At 36.9% G+C, this 19284-nt stretch overlaps 2 protein-coding genes across 2 annotated transcripts; one reads left to right on the top strand and one right to left on the bottom strand.

Annotated features, from left to right (window-relative positions):
* Positions 1-1714: 1714 nt before the first annotated feature.
* On the bottom strand, positions 1715-4524 carry LOC122657072 (2-alkenal reductase (NADP(+)-dependent)-like). The gene is made up of 5 exons (XM_043851833.1): positions 4267-4524; positions 3952-4129; positions 2616-2782; positions 2386-2468; positions 1715-2118 (listed from the first exon to the last, which is right to left on the bottom strand). The coding sequence occupies exons 1-5, from the start codon at positions 4492-4494 to the stop codon at positions 1740-1742; spliced, it is 1035 nt and encodes a 344-aa protein (XP_043707768.1). The 5' UTR covers positions 4495-4524; the 3' UTR covers positions 1715-1739.
* Positions 4525-9152: 4628 nt separating this feature from the next.
* LOC122654975 lies at positions 9153-19051 on the top strand. Its single transcript, XM_043849229.1, has 11 exons — positions 9153-9328; positions 9390-9556; positions 13495-13681; positions 13724-13741; positions 13811-13851; positions 13960-14040; positions 14688-14820; positions 14904-15070; positions 17751-18030; positions 18160-18305; positions 18828-19051. Exons 1-11 carry the CDS (start codon positions 9159-9161, stop codon positions 19049-19051), a joined length of 1614 nt encoding a protein of 537 aa, XP_043705164.1. The 5' UTR covers positions 9153-9158.
* The last annotated feature ends 233 nt before the right edge of the window (positions 19052-19284 follow it).

Below are 19284 nucleotides of genomic sequence, written 5' to 3'. Positions count from 1 at the left end.
TAATGATGAAACCCTAATGTATATAAGAATTTCTCTTCCTCACTCAATTCTGAATTCTTAATTTGTAAGACTGATTGCAGTTTCTTATAACCATCATATTCATAACAAAACTTAGGAACGGTGGATTGTAGTACATTAAATGCCAAGAAAAAAAATGTAACAGTCCCAAATCCTTGATAGCAAATTGTGTGGCAATGCTTGAGAGAAAGCTAGACACAAATGTGGTATTGTTGTCAGTGATGATTATATCATCGACATAAACAAAATAGATATACTGTGACACCCCCATTTGTGCTAGATAAACAATAATGTATCGGTCTTAGACCCAATGAACTCAGACTCCATAAGAAAGGTACTCAGTCGATCAAGCCAGGCCCAGAGAGCCTGTTTGAGGCCATAAAGGAACTTGTTCAGCTTGCATAGATAAAGGGGCAACTGAGAATCAATGATACCAAGTGGCTAGGTCATATAAACTTCTTCCTATAGAATGTCGTATAGGAAGGAATTTTGAACGTCAAGTTTTCGAATTACCCAACCATGAGAAATAGCAAGTGAATGCACCAAGTAACAGTTGTTTTGTTTTATCGCTGGGCTAAAAGTTTCAATATAATCAAGGTTTTCCTGTTGATTATGGGCTTTCCTAGAGGAAAAACACAAAGACGTGTATAGTTCTATTAGGTCCTAAAACCAGGTCCAAATACCCATGACATACATAAAAATCAGGCCCAAGAACACTTTAAGCCCATTGTCAAAAAAGAAAAAGTTATTGGACCTAGATCCATGTATACACGGCATGACCCGGCGATCAATCCCAAACATAGGAGAGGAAAGATACCTCTCTTCAAGGAAACCTACTCCTATTTTCTCATTACTATATATGAGCTAGTCATTTCATTGCTTCCGTTTAGTGTTTTTGTTTGTCTTGATATTTTCGTCATATGAGGTGGTCAAGGGTTCAAACCTTGAAGCCAAAGAATATGCAATAGGATAATGATTTCAATTACATTTTGAAACTTAAACAAAACACAATTATAACAGGACCAATTGAATTCTACTAAAGAGAATCTTGTGCATCATCAAATAGCAATTACACATTTAAGACTTTTCTATGATCATGTTCAATGCACATATATGCACTCACACTTGAATCTTAGAATCCCTATTCCGAAAAATACATGACCACCATATGAATAGGATGTCCAGTTCTATCCATAGTTTAGAATTATTTTAGGTGAAAATTTAAGGATAACCATAGCCCATAATTAATAGGCAAGAGATCTCTACTAGGTCGCATGGTCTCCACACAAGTATCTGGGCCAATAAGGAAGCACGCCTGAGTATCTACCCAGGGGGTAGAGGCATCATCTCACGGTGCCCTGTGAGAGGACGTAGGAAACACCACCAAGTAGAGATTTTTTTACTTAATAAATATTAGATAAAAACTGGGTTTAATGGACATATTTCTAACATCATCTTATTGGTGTATACTTTTGGGATTTTTGGAGATAAATCACTCACAACTTCATTAAGAAAAAGGGAAACCTACAAAGCACCAAAAGCGTACAAGAAGCATAGAGGGAAAAGCAACCCCCTCCAAACAAAATTACAATCAAACCTAAAAGTAAAATCTACAAGAAAATGGGCAAGTGCAACCACATTCCTTTGCCCAAAAACACAATAAAGGAATGAAACTACATAAAACAAGGACAAACTAGATTCAAGTAGTACTGGGGCAGTATTCATTCACTAGAGACACGAATAACTGGTTTTCCAACAATATGGCCAGCAAAGAGTCTTATTAAGGCAGAAGGCCCACTTTCGAGGCCTTCAATAATATCTTCAATAAATACCATCTTCCCTTCTTTGATGTATTGAAGAGTCAAATCTAGAAACTTTGGATAGAGGTGAACGTGTTCATAAACTACGAACCCTTCCATTCGAATCCTTTTAAAGATAAAGTTAACCAAATTGTGAACTCCTTCATGCTGCTCAAGGTTATATTGGGAGATCATTCCACATACAGCGATGCGACCGTGCGGTCTCATGTTGAGGAGAACTGCATCAAGCATTTTACCACCTACGTTCTCAAAGTAAATGTCAATACCATCCGGGAAATACCTGCAAATTAACCAATAATAAACAAGCAAAATCCCATTATGATGGCAATCTCAAAAGAGAGAGAACAGATCTTAGAAGTACTTAAAAAGAAATGGGAGAAAGAGCGCTAACTGGTGTTGTGCCTCGGCATGTACCTATGCCTAGACACAACCCAGTGCAAAAAGACCATCACATCCCTGGTCTTTTCCACCTTTTCAGGGATGCGTTCCTTTTCCCTTAAAAATATTAAAAAAAAAAAAAAAAAAAAAAAAAAACAATTCAATTAACCTTTTCAAAGCTGCATCGAAATCTGGTTCTTTTTTATAGTTGAAAGCCTCATCAAACCCAAACTTGTTCTTCAATAAATCAACCTGAATTAATTAAAAACCAATAAAAAACAAATATGATGAATTAGTGATAAAATCTTCAAAATTAATTAGGAGAGCAGGAAAAGATCAAATATAATTTGTACCATAATAATGATAAAATCAAACTTAATTAAAGCATGCAAGTGTTACCTTGTCGTCAGACCCAGCACTTCCAACCACATAGCAACCCATTAACTTAGCAAACTGTCCAACAATCTGCCCAACTGCACCAGATGCCGATGACACAAACAAATAATCTCCTTTCTTAGGGGAACAAAGCTCAAAGAAACAAGCATAAGCGGTTAGACCCGGCATGCCTGCAACGTAGCCAACATCCAGCATTTAGATGGAATATTGTGAAAAAACCCTAAAAGGTTCTCTCTCTGGGACCTGGCTTTTCTTCAGTCGTCTAAGAACTGGAGGATCCAGTCCAGCCAAAACAAGGATGTTTGGATCATTCCACGACTGGAGTAGAGCCAAATTTCTCTCTCTCTTGGTAAAAGTTTTTGTAGAGAAATTATGGAGAATATATCCTCCCATAATAGACATACTAGGTTTGGTAGATGCTATATAGGCAAATTTTATTTTAATTTTTTTTCTTTAAAAAAAAACTCTTTCCAATGGGAGTGTCTGAATGGCACTTTCATAGGTGTATTTAGAACTGACACTTTTTTATTGCCCTTTGTCTTGTTCTTAAAAGGTTTTTAACATAGGAATATAAAAAAATATTCAAAAATAAAATGTAAAGATGTCATTATGTCATCATCAATAGATATCGTCATGCACATTTTTTCAAATACGTATGTGAAATGACACTATTATCCTTGTTGAAAAAAATTATGAATCATATCAAAAGGTAAAAAAATAATATTATAATTTATTTGACACTTCCTTCTTTAGTATTTTAAAATAAAGTTTACTTTTAACTCATTGGATCTAAAATTGCATGGCATATAAACATTTGGCAAAAAAGAGTCTGTCTGCGAGTGTGGTTCCTACACCCAGACACAGGTCCTTACGGAATGACTCCCCATCCCCATGAAAAGTCAAAATCCCACACCTGTTGATGCTTCCTCACACTCTCATATAGGTTCTGCGCTGGCATAGAAGTCATGCTCCCGAACAGAAAACTTTGACCCTAAACATAAATACAAATCCTTGCAAATGTTTTGTAGATCATAGTGCCACATTTTAACAATTAAATAGTACTATAAAAGTGTAATGCAATCATAGGAATCCTTGCTTATACAATAAACAACTAGCTTAAAAATTCAGAAAAAAAAAAAAGAAAAAGAAAAAATTATAAATTATTGGTAGACCCTAGAAAGCCAAAACATTAAAGCATAATTATGAGATCCATAAAATTAAATCTTAAGAAATGCTTAAAAGAAAGGACAAAATTATAATTTTATTGGTTAATTAGATCAAAACCCAGCCCAGAAGAGAGCAATTTGCTTTGAGATCGTAGTCCATCAAGTGTACTTACCCAAAATTCCAGTATAGTAGGAGAGAGGTACATCTGTGTTGTGAATCTTAAACATGAACTCGGGTTTATTAATGAGGCTATACTCTTCCCATTTAGTCATCCCCCACACCAAGTCACCAACTTTGAATTCTGGGTGATCAGAATCCAAGACTTTAGCTACTCCAAACCCAGCTATAGCCTGCACTTTTAAATAAGAAATTAAACTCAAATTAAATTACTCTTAACAAGGGAGATAAGATCTCTAGATTTAATTAATTAAACTAGACATAAATTAAATTGTGTGAGTTGAAACAATTAAGAAGTTTTGAGTCTCACCGAGCCAGGCTTGATTGAATCATCTAGAAATCCCTTCTTCATCAGTTCTCTTGAATATGGATCACAAGCTAAGTAAATATTCTTCACCAGAATGGCTTTGGAGCCTTGAGGAGCCTTTAGATGAGTGGTGCCTGTGCTCAAAACCATGTCTGTCTCTTTGAGAGACCCATATACATAGTCTCTCAAGAGAACTTGCTTGTTGCTAACATCTTCTTCTCCTTTGTCCATATTATTTTTCTGCAATTAAAAACTAAGCTCTCAATCCTCAAAGGCTCAAAAAGACAGAGAAGTATATATCTCTTGCGCGCTCTCTATCTATGAAAGACTTGTCACTTTTTAAGGGTATAATTTCTCTCTACTCTTAATTTGCGATGTTGAGGTCTGCTTTGATGGCTATTTATATGTTAAGAAAATCAAGTGAAATACATGAAGTCATTGCAACTGTCAGCATTTAGAGGTTCAATTATATATTTATTTTTTAGGGAAAAAGAACCCACCTGGTGATGCAGTGCACGCCTCCCATGCCCTCAGAAATAGTGGCGTACGAAATGACTACCGCATGATGTTCTAGGAGGGTGCAGCGATCATTTTGTACACCCATATTAAAATACAGGGGTGGTTTGTCTGACGCGATCGATGACGTTCTTTCTCTCTTTTTTTTAAAAGGTTATCATTTTCTTTTTCATTTTATATTGGAGGCTGGGGGTCAAAGTATTCAAGCCATGACCAATAAATTAAGTTGGCATTACCAATGAGGTTAGCATTTAATTTGTAATGTTCTCTGGTGTTTGTATTCGTTGCGCTCTGTTGAATAAATTTGTTATTCAAACCAAAAATTAAGAATGAAGAACATATGTAGTCCAATCAAAAAACCTTTTGAAAGATACATGAACGGTCTTGAGTCCCACATGTAAGGCTACAACATATGGATTTTGAAGATTTTAAATCATTTTTTTTTCCTTTCTCTGAGGATGATACAAGTGATGACGATACTATATATAATAGTGTAGAGACTAGGGATAAGAGTAAAAATATTGAAATTAATAAATTAATCCAAACATTGGATCAGATTCAGACTTAGCTTGGAGAATTGAACATAATAGGCATCCTTCGATAAGGATCGAGTTTTCCTCCACCCACGAATAGGATCCCACTCACCAAGGGGTGGGAGCCGAGAGGATGGTAATGGATATCAGGAGGGTATTTTAGAACATACAAAATCTCTAGGAGGGATTTGTGAACCCTATGATGGTGGGTGAAACCTCCTCTGTGGGTAGAAGAAAACTTTGTTCGTTTAATAATGTTTTTAAAAATACTAAATTGTGTTGTAAAAAGTATGTATTTAGATGAAAAATTATCTCCTTCTATTCCCCAGTCAAAATGGAAATACTAAGGGCAACTCGGGTAAATTCTCTACTTATTTGACATCAATGGAACTTCTAAATGCATTTTATATGGAAATAAGCAGAGGAAACTAGTTCTTATTACTGATTGAAATGGTGAATTTGTCTAATCAGAATCTCATGGGTAAATCTTTTTTTATCCATTCTAGCCTACTGATTGGCCGTTTTGTTTTCTAGTGCCTCGGCTGATCAATAGGAATTCTGGGTTTAGATTGCCATTTCTCAATTCAAGCATAACTTGAATATCCATACTTGCCTACTTAGTCATTTTGAGGAATTGAGTGGCTTTTCCAATTGAGAAAAATAAATCTAAAGAGGAAGTATGCTATAAAACCCAATTTACCCTGTAACCTATGTTATGTATCATTAATCAATAAAAGAGTGTTTCAATGCACGAGGCTTTCACTATTGTAGGGTCTGAGATCTTGCAAGTTGATTGCCATTGTTGTTAGCAGGTTAAATGAGTGTTTAAAAAGGTATTTCTTCAAAATTGGTTAATCTTTTAGGATTAGCGTGTGGTTTGTATGATTAAACTTTCATTAAAAAAAAAAAATTTCAAACGCCTCCCTCAAAATGCCCATTTGTCCAAATGTACCTTTACAATTTTATAATTTACACATGCCCCTTACTTTCAAAATATTGTAACACTTTAGTCCAGTCTGGACATTAGACATTAGTTTCAGAGAATCTAATTACCAAAATTCCCTTGTGACAAAAACCCACCAAAATTAAAACTACCCGGTGTTGAAACAACTCAAAGTTCATTGATTATAGGGTTCATCTTCCTCAAATGGTTTAGGGTTTGATTTTCCGTTCCAAACCCTAAACGATTTGGAAAAGATGAAGTCAATTTGGTCACTTTACTCTTTAATTTTAGTGGGTTTTTGTCACAAGGCCATTTTAATCATTAGATCCCTTAAACTAAGGTCTAACGTCCCAAACTAACGAATTTGACTAAAGTGTTATAATGTTTTGAAAGTAAGGAACACATGTAAATTGTAAAATTGTAAGAGTCCATTTGGACAAATGGGCATTTTTGAGGAGGGCATTGGAAAAAAAAAAACCCAGGAAAAAATAGGTATTTCTTCGTGTCTTGATGACCAAACAGAGACACGCATGGCTGAAATCTTAGGGTTTTGAATTTTGACATGAGCAATGCTATGAGTTAACTGAAGCCCATATATGGAGAACTAGGACTGGTTTTTTGTTGGTCTGACCCTTGGGTCACCAAGTGAGACCCAAAGTCCCAAACCAAACCAACCCACTAGGGTAGAGGGAAACCCAACAACTCCAAGAGTTCCTTAAACTGAAAGCTCTACAGTCTATACACTTGCTGCAACTCTGCAACTGCTAAATATAACTGAGGAAGTATTTCTAATAGTGATAGAGAAAACTTAGGAATCTTTCATCCACATCAGCCAGAGGATCAAGAAAGCCTGCAACCAAATCAGTTTTGATCTGTCCATCAGCAGAATAGAGATATTCTTTCCTCCATATTAAGGAATTCATAAATTGTGATTGAATTTGAAAATTAAAATACGTAATTAACATATGTTCCAACCGTGTTAAAACTTTAACTATAAAATCTTTTAAGTCTTTTTTTTTTTAAGTAGTTAAGGTTAAATTTGAAAGTTTTGACTAGAGTGTTTAAAATGGTATTAGGTATTATGATATAATCCACGATACGTATCGGTATCATGTCGCTCGTATCGGCGTGATATCTACGGTTTTGATTGTGGTCAATCTAGATACTGTGTCGATATTATATTAGTGACACGGTACGAACAAGAGGTAAAACAGTCAAACATCTTCTTTAAAGGAAAATCAGGGGCAATTTTGTCAGATAAAGTCGATCCTTATCGATACCGTAGCGGTCTCTACCGATCCAGATCGGTTAGGTTTTCCCCTACTTCCTTTAAAAAAAATTTAAATTTGTACCCTTGTCTGCACTAGTCCACCGAGCTGGAATGGGCCAAGAATCAATAATTGTCTCAACCGATACTGATACAAATTAGATGATACCAATACTGATACTAATTGGTTGATCCAATTCCGACTTTGGCCTCAATTCACGCAGCAGTTGATGCAGGATCAAGATCCTCTACGATCCTGTCCTGCACAGACACAGGCAACGGGCAGGGGTAAGATAGTCATTGTGTGCGGCCTATGTCTGCACAACACGACACAAGACGAGCAACGCATCGTAGGGGATCGAAATTGGTTGATGTAGCCCTTCCAGCGTATTTTGCAAGACACCACACAAGCGCAAGGGATGTAAAGAGATAAAGAAGAGAAACCAATGTGACTTGTAGGATTCTTTTGCACAAGGTTTGTGGGAGAGAGAATTGAGATTAGATTCCTCATATTTCTGGACTCTATCTTTAATCACCTATTTCATCCCAATCACTATTTATGAATTCCTAAAAAATAGGAAAAGAGGAAAAAGAAAAATTAGAAAAAAAATAGGAGAATGGAAGTTAGCCATCCGAGGATTCTTCAATATCGTTGGAGAGGATCCGGACTCATTGCACTTGGGCACTTTCAGAGTACTTTTCTTGAACCACTTCAAGCAAGAGAGTGAAAGCATTCCCTTTCGGTGCTCAACACGTCTTTCCAATTATGGGTAACACATTACTCGCAATGATCTCTCTTCTATTCATTCACGCTGTGTCTACCATCTTCTCAGCTCTTTTCTCACGAAAAACAACTACCCAGAATCAAAGCCATGGAGAAGACGAGGCGGATGGTGAGTACCTTTCTTTTCTTGATTGTTCTATCTTTTCTAACATTTTGAGCGCTTCACTTTCTGGGAAGAATCATTTATTTCGATGGGACCGTTAGCAATTGATCTACTGTAGAACTTTGTGATGGCTAAAACTAACAGGAGAACAAGGGGGATTTTGCTGAATATAACGAAATCCAGTATTCTTTGTTTGTGCTTTAAGGGGAATGGGTAACAGAACATTGTTTCTTTGAAGAAAAATGTCTCTCAGTTCTTGCTCAATCAAACCATTTGGAACATGTTTAGTTAAATGCAAAACAATGTCTGAAGGCTTCTCTTCAAGTGATGTTATTTGCAGAACTGTGATCTTCTGTTCAGAGACTAGATTTTTCTGCTGTTTTATAGTTGTCTTTTTCTGTAATGTTTTCTCTTGGCAGGAGTGTGTGTTAGGCCTTGTATGGGTAAAATCTTCCTCCAAACTGGGCAGAAGGAATAAACGGATATTTTTAAAAATATTAAAACCTATGGGGATAATTGCGAACCGGGAAGGTGATTATTCCATTTCGGTGCATGCAATTACGAGCAGCAGGAAATTTGCTGTTGCCTGATTTGCAGGAAATTTTTTTCTGCCTTGCCTAGTTATGTTGTTGCTGGCTTCTTGTTTGTGCCCCTAAAGTGATAAAGAGTAAAACACACACCATATGTATGATCAAAGCTTTTCTTATAATTTCTTCACTAAATGAATATGTTTTTTGGTGGTAGGAAGAATGAATGCAATGGACTCATGCGATTCCAGCTTTCCAAGAGATCTGTCAAGATCAACGAGAGATGAACCTCCAACCCACTACACTTTCAAAATCACTCACTTTTCAGTGTTTGAGAAGTATTCTATACAAACATGTCGTTTGCAGTCATTCCATGCGGGTGGCTACAAATGGTGGGTTTCTTCTTCCTTTCTTCTGCTTCAAAACTAGATTACTTGACATGTACAAATGCAGGCAACTGGTTCTCTACCCAAATGGGAAGGGCAAGGCAAAAGGTGGTCACTTGTCGCTCTACTTGAAAATCACAAATGCTACTTCTCTTCCCCTAGGTTGGGAGGTCCAAGCGGTTTTTCGCTTCTTTGCATTTGACCAAATTCGAGGCCAATATCTGATGGTTGAAGGTAACTTCTTCCATGCAAGTCTGTTATCATCAAACTATTCACAAACATCAGATCATAAATGGCTTAATATCGTATATAATCTAATTGTATTTATCAAATGGAGAATTGCATTGCTGAAGCAACAACTCAGTTCCTTCATGCTTATAATTGTCCATATGCTAGCAATGATTTCCCTTTTGAGAACGTTATTCAGAGGGAAAGAAGAAGAATTGAGCGGTAAGAAACCTCAGTCCCTGTGTAAGGCCTGTTAAGAAACCAAGCCAACAAAAGCTATAGCAGAACAGTTCACTTTAAGGAATTACAGATATTAGGATACCTTCCAATAATGTTTATGTGATTCTGAATCAAGTACTATGCCTTCTATAAACCTGAAGGATATCATTCCAAAACAACATACTAATAGATTTCCTGAAGAAACTGCAAACTGTCTAGTCAAATCCCGTCAAAAGTTTCTCTTTGCCGTTCCAACCTAATGGTCATCAACTTGCCAGTTTTGAACCCCTACTCTGTATTTTCTGCTGTTAAAATCCAAATACTCTAAACCCCCAGCGAAAACTCCACTTTTGATGGAAACATCCTCCCCTGCATCAGTTTAAATGGCAAAATCAACCTCTCCCATTTGAAGTAGAAGATGAAATTTCTGACAAGATGGGCCATTTACCAGATCTCATCTGCCTTGTATTCCAAGACCACACTTGTAATGTTCTATTTGATATGAGTACTGCCTATTTGTCTTGCGAGTGAGATTTTCAGCATCATAACACAAGGTTTCACTGTAACCGTCATTTGTTTCCACACCATTGTGGGGTTCTTGTTTGGTCTATCTTCTGATATTTCTTCCTCTCTTTTTTTTTCGGTACTGTTGAATAGCATCTTGGCTAAGTCTTCACCACCATGACGGGACAGACCAATCTGACGATCTATTGGATTCATATTTGGGTTTAACAACCTGAATAATGCCATCCTTGGGGATTGCATTCCATTTTTAACAGTTTTGTTGTTTGCACCATTAACTACCATGATGTGGTTCCTTAAGGCAGTTGTTTAAGCTAACACCTGCCAAGCAGAATCTTGGTCTTTGTGGAAAGCTATTGTTGTGTGCCCAGGCTAATTCTGGGTTCAGGGAATGGGATCAATTGGTCCATATATCTAATTGATGATGGAGTAACCCACAGACTACCAGAAGTTGAGCAATGACCATCTTTCTGGCTGCTGGCTGATCTTACAACAAATGTCTCCAATTTGACTTGCAACATCCTTGATGAAGAAATTAAGTTCCAAAGCAGTACCAGAGGAGGAAAGAGAAAAAAAGAAGAAGCATATTCTAAAAACTGACTGACATCATATGGTCACCATGACAACCAGCTTGACAGCAGTCAAGCTATGATGTGTTTTCACTGATCACATCTAGAAGCCTTATCCTTAGTTCCAAATTCTGGAACCCTTATCTCTGTTTCAGATTCTAGAAGGTTTTTATTTTTATTTTTTAAAATTAAAGCCCGTCTTACATAAGGAAAATTTTATTCAGACCTGGCTATCTTTTCCTCATTGGTTGTTAAATCTTTAAGTCAGTTAGAGTTTTCCTATTGCTTGGATGATGGAAGAGCTAAACATTCAGCTTTCTGAATTTTATGCTGTGGAATCAACGTTATATCTGTGGATTCAGGAGTGTAACTGGTGGATGACGGGTGAGGCTTTGGTAGGATTCCTAGCCAGTTATCTGACTCTTTTCTATCCATTCTTCTACTTCTTCTGTTAACAATGAATTAAGTCATATCTACATACTTAAACCTTGCGGTTTCATTGTTCTTTGATTTCTCAGTTTCAGATTCTGCTACTATCGTTAAGTTCTGCTATTGATTACTTTCTAATAACAATTCTCTGGCTTAGCTATTTCTGTAGTGTACTGTTTTGAATTCTGGTTCCTCTAATCGATCTCTGATCTGTTTTGTTCATAGTTCAGGTTCTGCTTCTTCCGGTTTAGATCAATTTTGATTCATTATTCTGCATTCTAATAGCTTCCGAGATTTTATGATTTGATTTTTTGGTTCTATTGATTGATTTTCAACAGTTCTGTTCTTGGTTTCTAGCATTCTTGCTCCAGATCTCACTATTCAGTCATCAGATCTTGATATAATTTTGCAGGGTTGATCTGTCAACAGGACAGATCCATCGACTGAAGTTTCAGCTTGATCTGTTTAACTCTTTAACTGCCGATAATTTTCTATTTCTGGTCATCATTCATTTTTCCTGTGATCCTACTTTTCTGATCTTCTATTTTTAGGAGATTAGAATTCCGTTAACATTTCCCCCGTTAGTGAAATGGCAGTCCTTTTACTGCCATCCAATAGCTTTTTCTTAAACAATTAGGAATCAGTATGTTTTTCGCAGAAGCCCACCAGTGAACAATCGCACTAAATCCATTTCAAGAGTTCTCTTTCAGAAATTTAAAATATCTTCATCTGACCTAATAACAAAATAGTTTCAAATTCCTTTTAGGTTTTCAAAGATACCTCTCAATTACTTGTTGAGCTCATTTCCAAGATATCTCACTTGAAAACCAATCACAAATGACTGCTTTTACCCAAATTTCAAAATCTACTCATGGGCCAAATACTTTAGTCTTTACCATTGATGAACCTGTGCAACAATTTATTGAGGAAGAAATTAGATCTCTGGAAAAAATTGCCCCCGAATTCCTACAAGAATCCATTTAAGATCAATTAAAGATTCACTTGGAAAATTTTCTACTCCCACCATCAAGAGATTCCAGAGTATGTATCAAACAACACCAATCCTCTAAAGCATCCCTTTCAGTTATTATAACCATTCTGCTTCTGCTTTTCTAAACAATTCACAAATCCTTGTATATATGATCCATTGATTACCTTGACATTCAAGAAGTAGAGATCTTCCAGCAGACTATTCACTCTGAAGCCTCTATTGGTCCTGCCTATTCTGGGAGAATCTAATACAAATCTTAAATCCAATCAACACCAATATCTCCACTCCAAATTGTCTTAGAAAATCGTTACCCAAAATGAAATTGTGTTAGAAAATCGCCCTCCTGTCTCTATTGAAATCTTCAAAGTGATGAAGGGTCACAAGGTCATCACTTATATTTTCCGGTTTTATTAGCCAAACCATCACCACTATGTTCTGCGCCCCCCACCCCTCACACAAAATAAATAAATAAATGCTACCTGAATAGACCGAACTTGAGTATCAACAAGTTTAACTACATGTTTGAAATATTTGATAGGGCCATTTTGTTGTTTAGCTCACTATTCATAAGGTCAGCATTATCTAGACTGATAAACCATTTAGAATGCAAATATATTAGAAGCCAAATGCTTTTGTGCTAGTGAAAACTTAATCGTTGAAAACAATCAGGATGCCAGATTTTATAAAGAGGATGACAAAGATCTAGAGATGGGTTTCTAGAAGCCTCAAGGTTTAGGATCAGAAACACGGTAATAAACCAGAACCACAGTGAATAATTAGTGGCCAAAATCAAAGAAAATTCAATAAAAAAAATATAAGGATATCAGATGTACTTCAGAATGCAATGCATTACTCTATTCTAATAGGACAACAGGAGAACAGAAATTGAAACCAATCCAGTGGTGAGATTCCAAGTCAAAGAAGAGTCCCACTAGAAGCGAACTCTCTAGAACTGAAAACTAATATCAGTGAAGGTAGATTGATCTCAGAATAGCAAAATAATATAACCTGATTGAGCAACAGCAGCAAGTAATAATTATAAATATGTCAGTGTTTATCACTAGTCATTCTCGGTCAGTCAAACTCAAAGGTTGAGTCCTTCTGGCTAAATCAATACTATTTGATTTCTTGAAAATTTAATCCTTTATTACTCTAAATTTTTCTCCTGTAATCACATAATTAAATTCCAATTTTTATTCATCTCTTCAATACAGAAACTCAAGGGAAGCGATTTCATGCGATGAAAACCGAATGGGGATCTGATGAGTTCATCCCACTCAGAGTGTTCAAGAACCAATCTTATGGATATCTTGTTAATGATACATGTGTGTTTGGAGCAGAGGTATTTATTTTTGGAGAGAGTAGAACAGGACAAAGTGAATGTTTATGTCTTTCAAAGGGAGGGACTATTACCAAGCCCATTCAGAATATAAAAGACGGATTATCTAGATATTCCAAACGGTATGTGTGCATGCCCTCATTTTATTATTTCTGCCTCGTCAATAGTTTTTTGACATTTAAATGATGCAGGATCGTCAGATTGTTTAGTAAAAGATACCATGAAGGTAAGCGTAGTCTTTTCAACAGCCTTAGCTGGTCCAAAATGCATGATATTTATATTTTCATCTGGTAAAGCATTAAGTGTATGTTGACTGAATTTAATGGATTTGTATGGACAGAGCCTATTCTGCAATCAGGCTATGGTGTACCTATGGGAAAGTCAGCTACATATGATGCAACCTTTCCTTCTTCAAAAATAGGTGGGTGAATTGAAAGTGAATCATCAATACAAACAGAGTTTTCTCAAGGATCCAATTTTGAGGGACCTTCCAACTTGACCATGCCCGAACGTTTTCCTTTTTATGGTAAAGCATTAAGTGTATGTTGACTGAATTTAATGGATTTGTATGGACAGAGCCTATTCTGCAATCAGACTATGGTGTACCTATGGGAACGTCAGCTACATATGATGCAACCTTTCCTTCTTCAAAAATAGGTGGGTGAATTGAAAGTGAATCATCGATACAAACAGAGTTTTCTCAAGGATTCAATTTTGAGGGACCTGCCAACCTGACCATGCCCGAACTTTTTCCTTTTTATGGTTGGGCAAGTACACCAAACTATCAACTCAATTCAAAGTTGTCTTTTCTGGGTTGGTCTGTTCCAACCCAGATGCTGCATGCTCGCATTCTTCTTAAAAACACAAAATGACATGCAATTCCACCCTGTCTTTACATCTCACGCTAGCAAGCACCTTTAGTTTGGACAAAATTTAGATGATCTTTTAACTTTATATCCTACTTTTGATGTTGTTAGGCGTCTTACATATGATTAACTATTTAATCATCTTTCGAATTTTATTTAGTTGGACTGAATTTTACAGAATTTCACTGTTTTTTCTTGGCAGGAGATCCAATAAAATCAATGAGAAATGATATTCCAACACACTACATATTTAAAATTCTATCATTTTCAAAACTTTGCAAGCTTCATGAAAGTAGATGTGACTCAAAGGTTTTTGGTGCTGGTGGCTATAAATGGTAACTTCATTTCCTCGTCGTCCTCATCCTGAAAACCATATTTCTTAACATGTAAACACGTATCTTTTTGGGTTCACATGCAGGAAAATGTCTCTGTCTCTGAACAAAAACAATCAGCAGAAAGTACATTATCTGTCTCTCTACTTGGGCATTGAAGAAACTGGATCCCTCCAGCCTGGTTGGGAGATTGAGGCAGTTTTTCGTTTATTTGTATTTGACCAAGTTCGAGGCCAGTATTGGATGCTTCAAGGTACTTTACTAAAACATGGATCTGTATCACCCATCATGGCTAAAACTGATCCTGCACTCATTGTCCCCTGTTGAACACCTCCAACCCTCCCCCCCCCCCCCCCCCCATATTCCAAATATTTCTGTTTGTTTATACAAGTCCTGCTCCATCATTCTTCTATTGAAAGCCATACTTGGATAACTTGAATACAACATTAAAAACATTTTAAAAAATGCAAATAAAATAAAAGACAAAAGCTTTCTTTTAATGCCCTAATTTACTTTACTTGAAGAGATTTCATAATTTCATTTTTACCAATATTTTGTATGCATTCCAAATTTGGTGCTCCTAAATTGTGGTACTTTCCCTGTCTTCCAAATTATTTTTGATATGTCCTAGGGTAGGTAATGTAAGATTAAGAGAAAACAAATAATCGAAGGACAAAAACACCGTATTCCAAGCAAACAAAACAATATGGAAGAATATAGAAAGTAAAATATTTCAGAATCCAATGGTCAGATGGGGCTGAGATTTAGATCGAATAGACCCTCACTAGTCTATTCAGTCCCTCCAAATATCAAGCTGATCCAATAGTTGGATCTGCTGTAACAAAGTATAACACAAAATTGAAACTTTATGTCAACAGCGTTTACCAACCCACGAGAACAGAAATAATTCCCAATCTGTGGGTCAGATGGCTCTAAAATTCTGGTCGAATGTATTACTAACAGGGAGGAAAACAATTTCAAAAGATGAAGTCAATCCAATGGCTGGATTGACTAGTGTCAACTTGAATCCCTACAACCAGAACAATAGGGGATTGAAGGAAATAAAGAGATAAGCACTAACAAACCCTAGAGATCGATGGTTCCTAAGTTACAACCCAAAAACAGAAAAGAAAGCAATGGAAACATTCTGTTATGTAAACCTGCAGAAAAGCTTGGTAGGTGATAAGTATAATAGGACAGGAAATAAGATTAAAATCATTGAGAAAATACCTAGAGTATGTCCATGGTAGGAAGGAGATTACCTGCTGGAAAAACGGACAGAATCAATAGATGGAAGAACCAAAGAGAAGAGAAGATGGCAGAGAAGGAAGGATATGATCCTGCTTCACCACCAAGATCTAGGTTAGGCCACTTGGTTGCAGCTACTTCACCTTAGGAGCTGCTGTTGTTGCTCCATTGTAGAAGACACAATATGTGTTGCCAAAATCGTGTAGAGGTCCCCCTACCTCTTCTATTTTTTTTTTTGGTGAGAAAAAGGATTTACTGATGATAAGAATGTGTACAACCAGAGCTTCAGACACACGACGTCTGTGAAGCCAAACGAATGGAATCTGGCCAATCTGTCAGACACATGGTAGACAGGGCCTTCCTAGCCCGGGAATCTGCAACACAGTTGATAGCCAAAAGAAATTGAAACAAAAGAAGCACCAAGTTGCTTAATCTCATGTAGAACTGCTGCTGCCTCCAATGGTGGTAAACGTGTAGAATCATGAATCAAGTCAATAACCTCCTTATTGTCAGACTCTATCTGTAGTTGGTAGAAGCCTAAAGACAGAGCTTGGGAGATTGTTGTCCAAGTAGTGAGAGCCTCACCCTAAACAGGAGGCGGCTTTAACTCAATTGCCCCAGTGATCTCGAAATATGAATCCCAATCCACCCTTTAATGTCCCTTCGGGCAGTGCGGCATCATAATTCACCTTGAGATAGCACAATGGTGGATCTTTCCATCGATTATCCGAGGTATTTGCTGCTGCAGATGATGATGGTCTATGATGACATAAAACAGTATTTACTATGGAGAACTTGAGAAAAGCCTTCTCTGCTACTGTGAAGACTTCTTGTGGTGTCCATACTTTGACGTTCAATTTCTAGCGTGCCATAGGTACCAACAAAGGAAGGAAAATCTTGAAAGCGATTCTCAGGCTAACTTCTTGTCCCTCCAGACCCCTACCTCTTCTATTTATTAATCGAGACAAGGCTGAGCACACCGCCCATTATGTCTATCTCTCTCTTCCCTCTTTTTTTGAAATGACCCCTGTCCCTCTGTATGATACCCATCCTATGCCCCCCATTGGTGCCGCCCGCTAGCTTACCACACACGGGCAGTGTGCCTATCCCTCTCCCTAATTAATTTGTGTAGTTGCAATTACAAAATAGAAAGCTTGGCAAACAAGTACCTATGACCAGAAAAATTAGAAACTTCTAGTGGTTTAAACCCAAAAAAAAAAAAAGAAAGAGAACAACATACAAAATAGAAACTAATAAAGTAGATATTTCCCACACGAGACTACAAGATATGATATGTTGTTGTCCAGCAACTGCTTGAATAGGTGGTTCATTAAAGAAAAAAATATGGGCTTCAAACTGGTGCAACCGATGGCTTCTATTGGGATTAAGTTATATTCAGCCAATGGGCCTGCTATGGACATGAACAAAACACATAAAACAGAGCCTATAATCGGGGGTTAATGTAACACCTAAGTGTGGGCCTGACTTTTGCCAAACCGTGGGGGCAAGTTGGGCTGGCTCTTTCTCTATTGAGGCTGGTCTTCTAGTGCATCAAAACAAACCCATCCAGTCTGTTGGACCAATCTATTTTGTTTTACCCTGCTGATCATTTTACACTCCTTTAATTTTTATGCTTAGCACTGCTATTTATAAATGGAATCTATTTCATGCCATCAATAATGCAGAAACCAATGCAAAGTTTCATGCACCGAATACCGAATGGCGAGTTGATAAGTTCATGTCACTGAAAACCTTTAGTGACCCATCTTGTGGATTTCTTGTTAAAGATTCCTGTGTCTTTGGAGCTTCTGTTTTCGTTCGTAGGGAGAGATGTTTGGGCAAAGGTGAATGCTTGGAGATGATAACAGAAGGGATTACTACTGAATATAGTTGGAAGATAAAAAAAATTTCACAGAAAAAAGGATGCTGTGTATCTGAAGCATTTGGTTCTGGATATAACAAATGGTACATGAATACTGAGTATACTAATACCGTATTATTTGACTTTTGGTTTCCTCATTTATTTTAATCGTCAGGAATCACTATTAATTACATTGTAATTTTCTGATCTTCCTAATCTCCTTCTGTTTGCAGGACTCTCCGTCTCTTTCCAGGAGGATATCAAGAAGGTCTGGGAAACTCTATTTCTTTGTATCTGGCATCGGCTGAATCAAGCCCCATGCCTCCTAGCCAAGGACTATGTGTATGTTTGTCCTTGAGAATGCTTGACCAGTCAAATGGTAATACCAAGAGCAGAAGGGGTAAAATTCTCAACCTCTTTGACATCAATGGAACTTCTGAATGCATTTTATGTGGAAAATAATCAGAGGAAATTATTATTCCTTATTACTGATCGATTGACATGGTACGTTTGCCCAATCAGAGGGACCTAGTCCTTATTATTGATTGGCCGTTTTGTTTTTGAGTACAGAACTGGTGGCCTCACCTGATCAATAGGCATGCTAGGTTTAGGTTGCCATTTCTCAACTCAAGCAAAACTTGAATAACAAATGACATTATTACTTAACCTAATAATTCTGTTACGAACCAAACTAACCTGCTAAAAGTCATTTTAAGGCGTTGAATGGCTTTTCCAATTGAGAAAATTCAATCTAAAGAGTAACTCTGCTTATAAAACCCATCCCATTACTCAAAAGTGTTACAGAGGTGTAGCTATAATATGTGGTTGGTAGACAGACCGTCATTTACCCTTTAGCCTATTTTATGTCTCATTAATCAATGTTGGATTATATTTTCCACAGCAATTTACATATCTTCTGATAATCTTGCAGATGCTTTCCCGTATCCAATCCAACAAGTCCTGGCTTTTTTGCATTCAAGCCAAAGATTCATGCTGGGTTATGCAAAGTTCATGCCACTTAGTGTGTTTGCGGATCCATCAAAAGGTTTCCTCGTGCAAGATACTTGCATCATATCAGCAAAGATCACAATCCTTGGATCAGTTCAAAATTTTCGTAAATTTTAGTACGTACTGGTGTCTTGAGTGAGTACAATCTATAGAAAAGTGTAATTAGTGAGAGAATCTATTTGATCCCTCTTTTTTCCTGTTATATAGGATAGCTTTTCCAGAATCACTTTTCCTCAGACTTCAGTTGAAACTGAAGTAGCAATGCTCAAGACACAAAACTGAATCTTGCAACAACTAAGATTATTGAATACTTATTTCCAATTGCTCAGGTCCGCTTTAGTGATGCATAG

Source organism: Telopea speciosissima, chromosome 3, assembly GCF_018873765.1.
Source record: "Telopea speciosissima isolate NSW1024214 ecotype Mountain lineage chromosome 3, Tspe_v1, whole genome shotgun sequence".
Lineage (NCBI taxonomy): Eukaryota > Viridiplantae > Streptophyta > Magnoliopsida > Proteales > Proteaceae > Telopea > Telopea speciosissima.
Note: the sequence above shows the minus strand (reverse complement) of the source record. Positions and strands in the feature narration are given on the sequence as shown.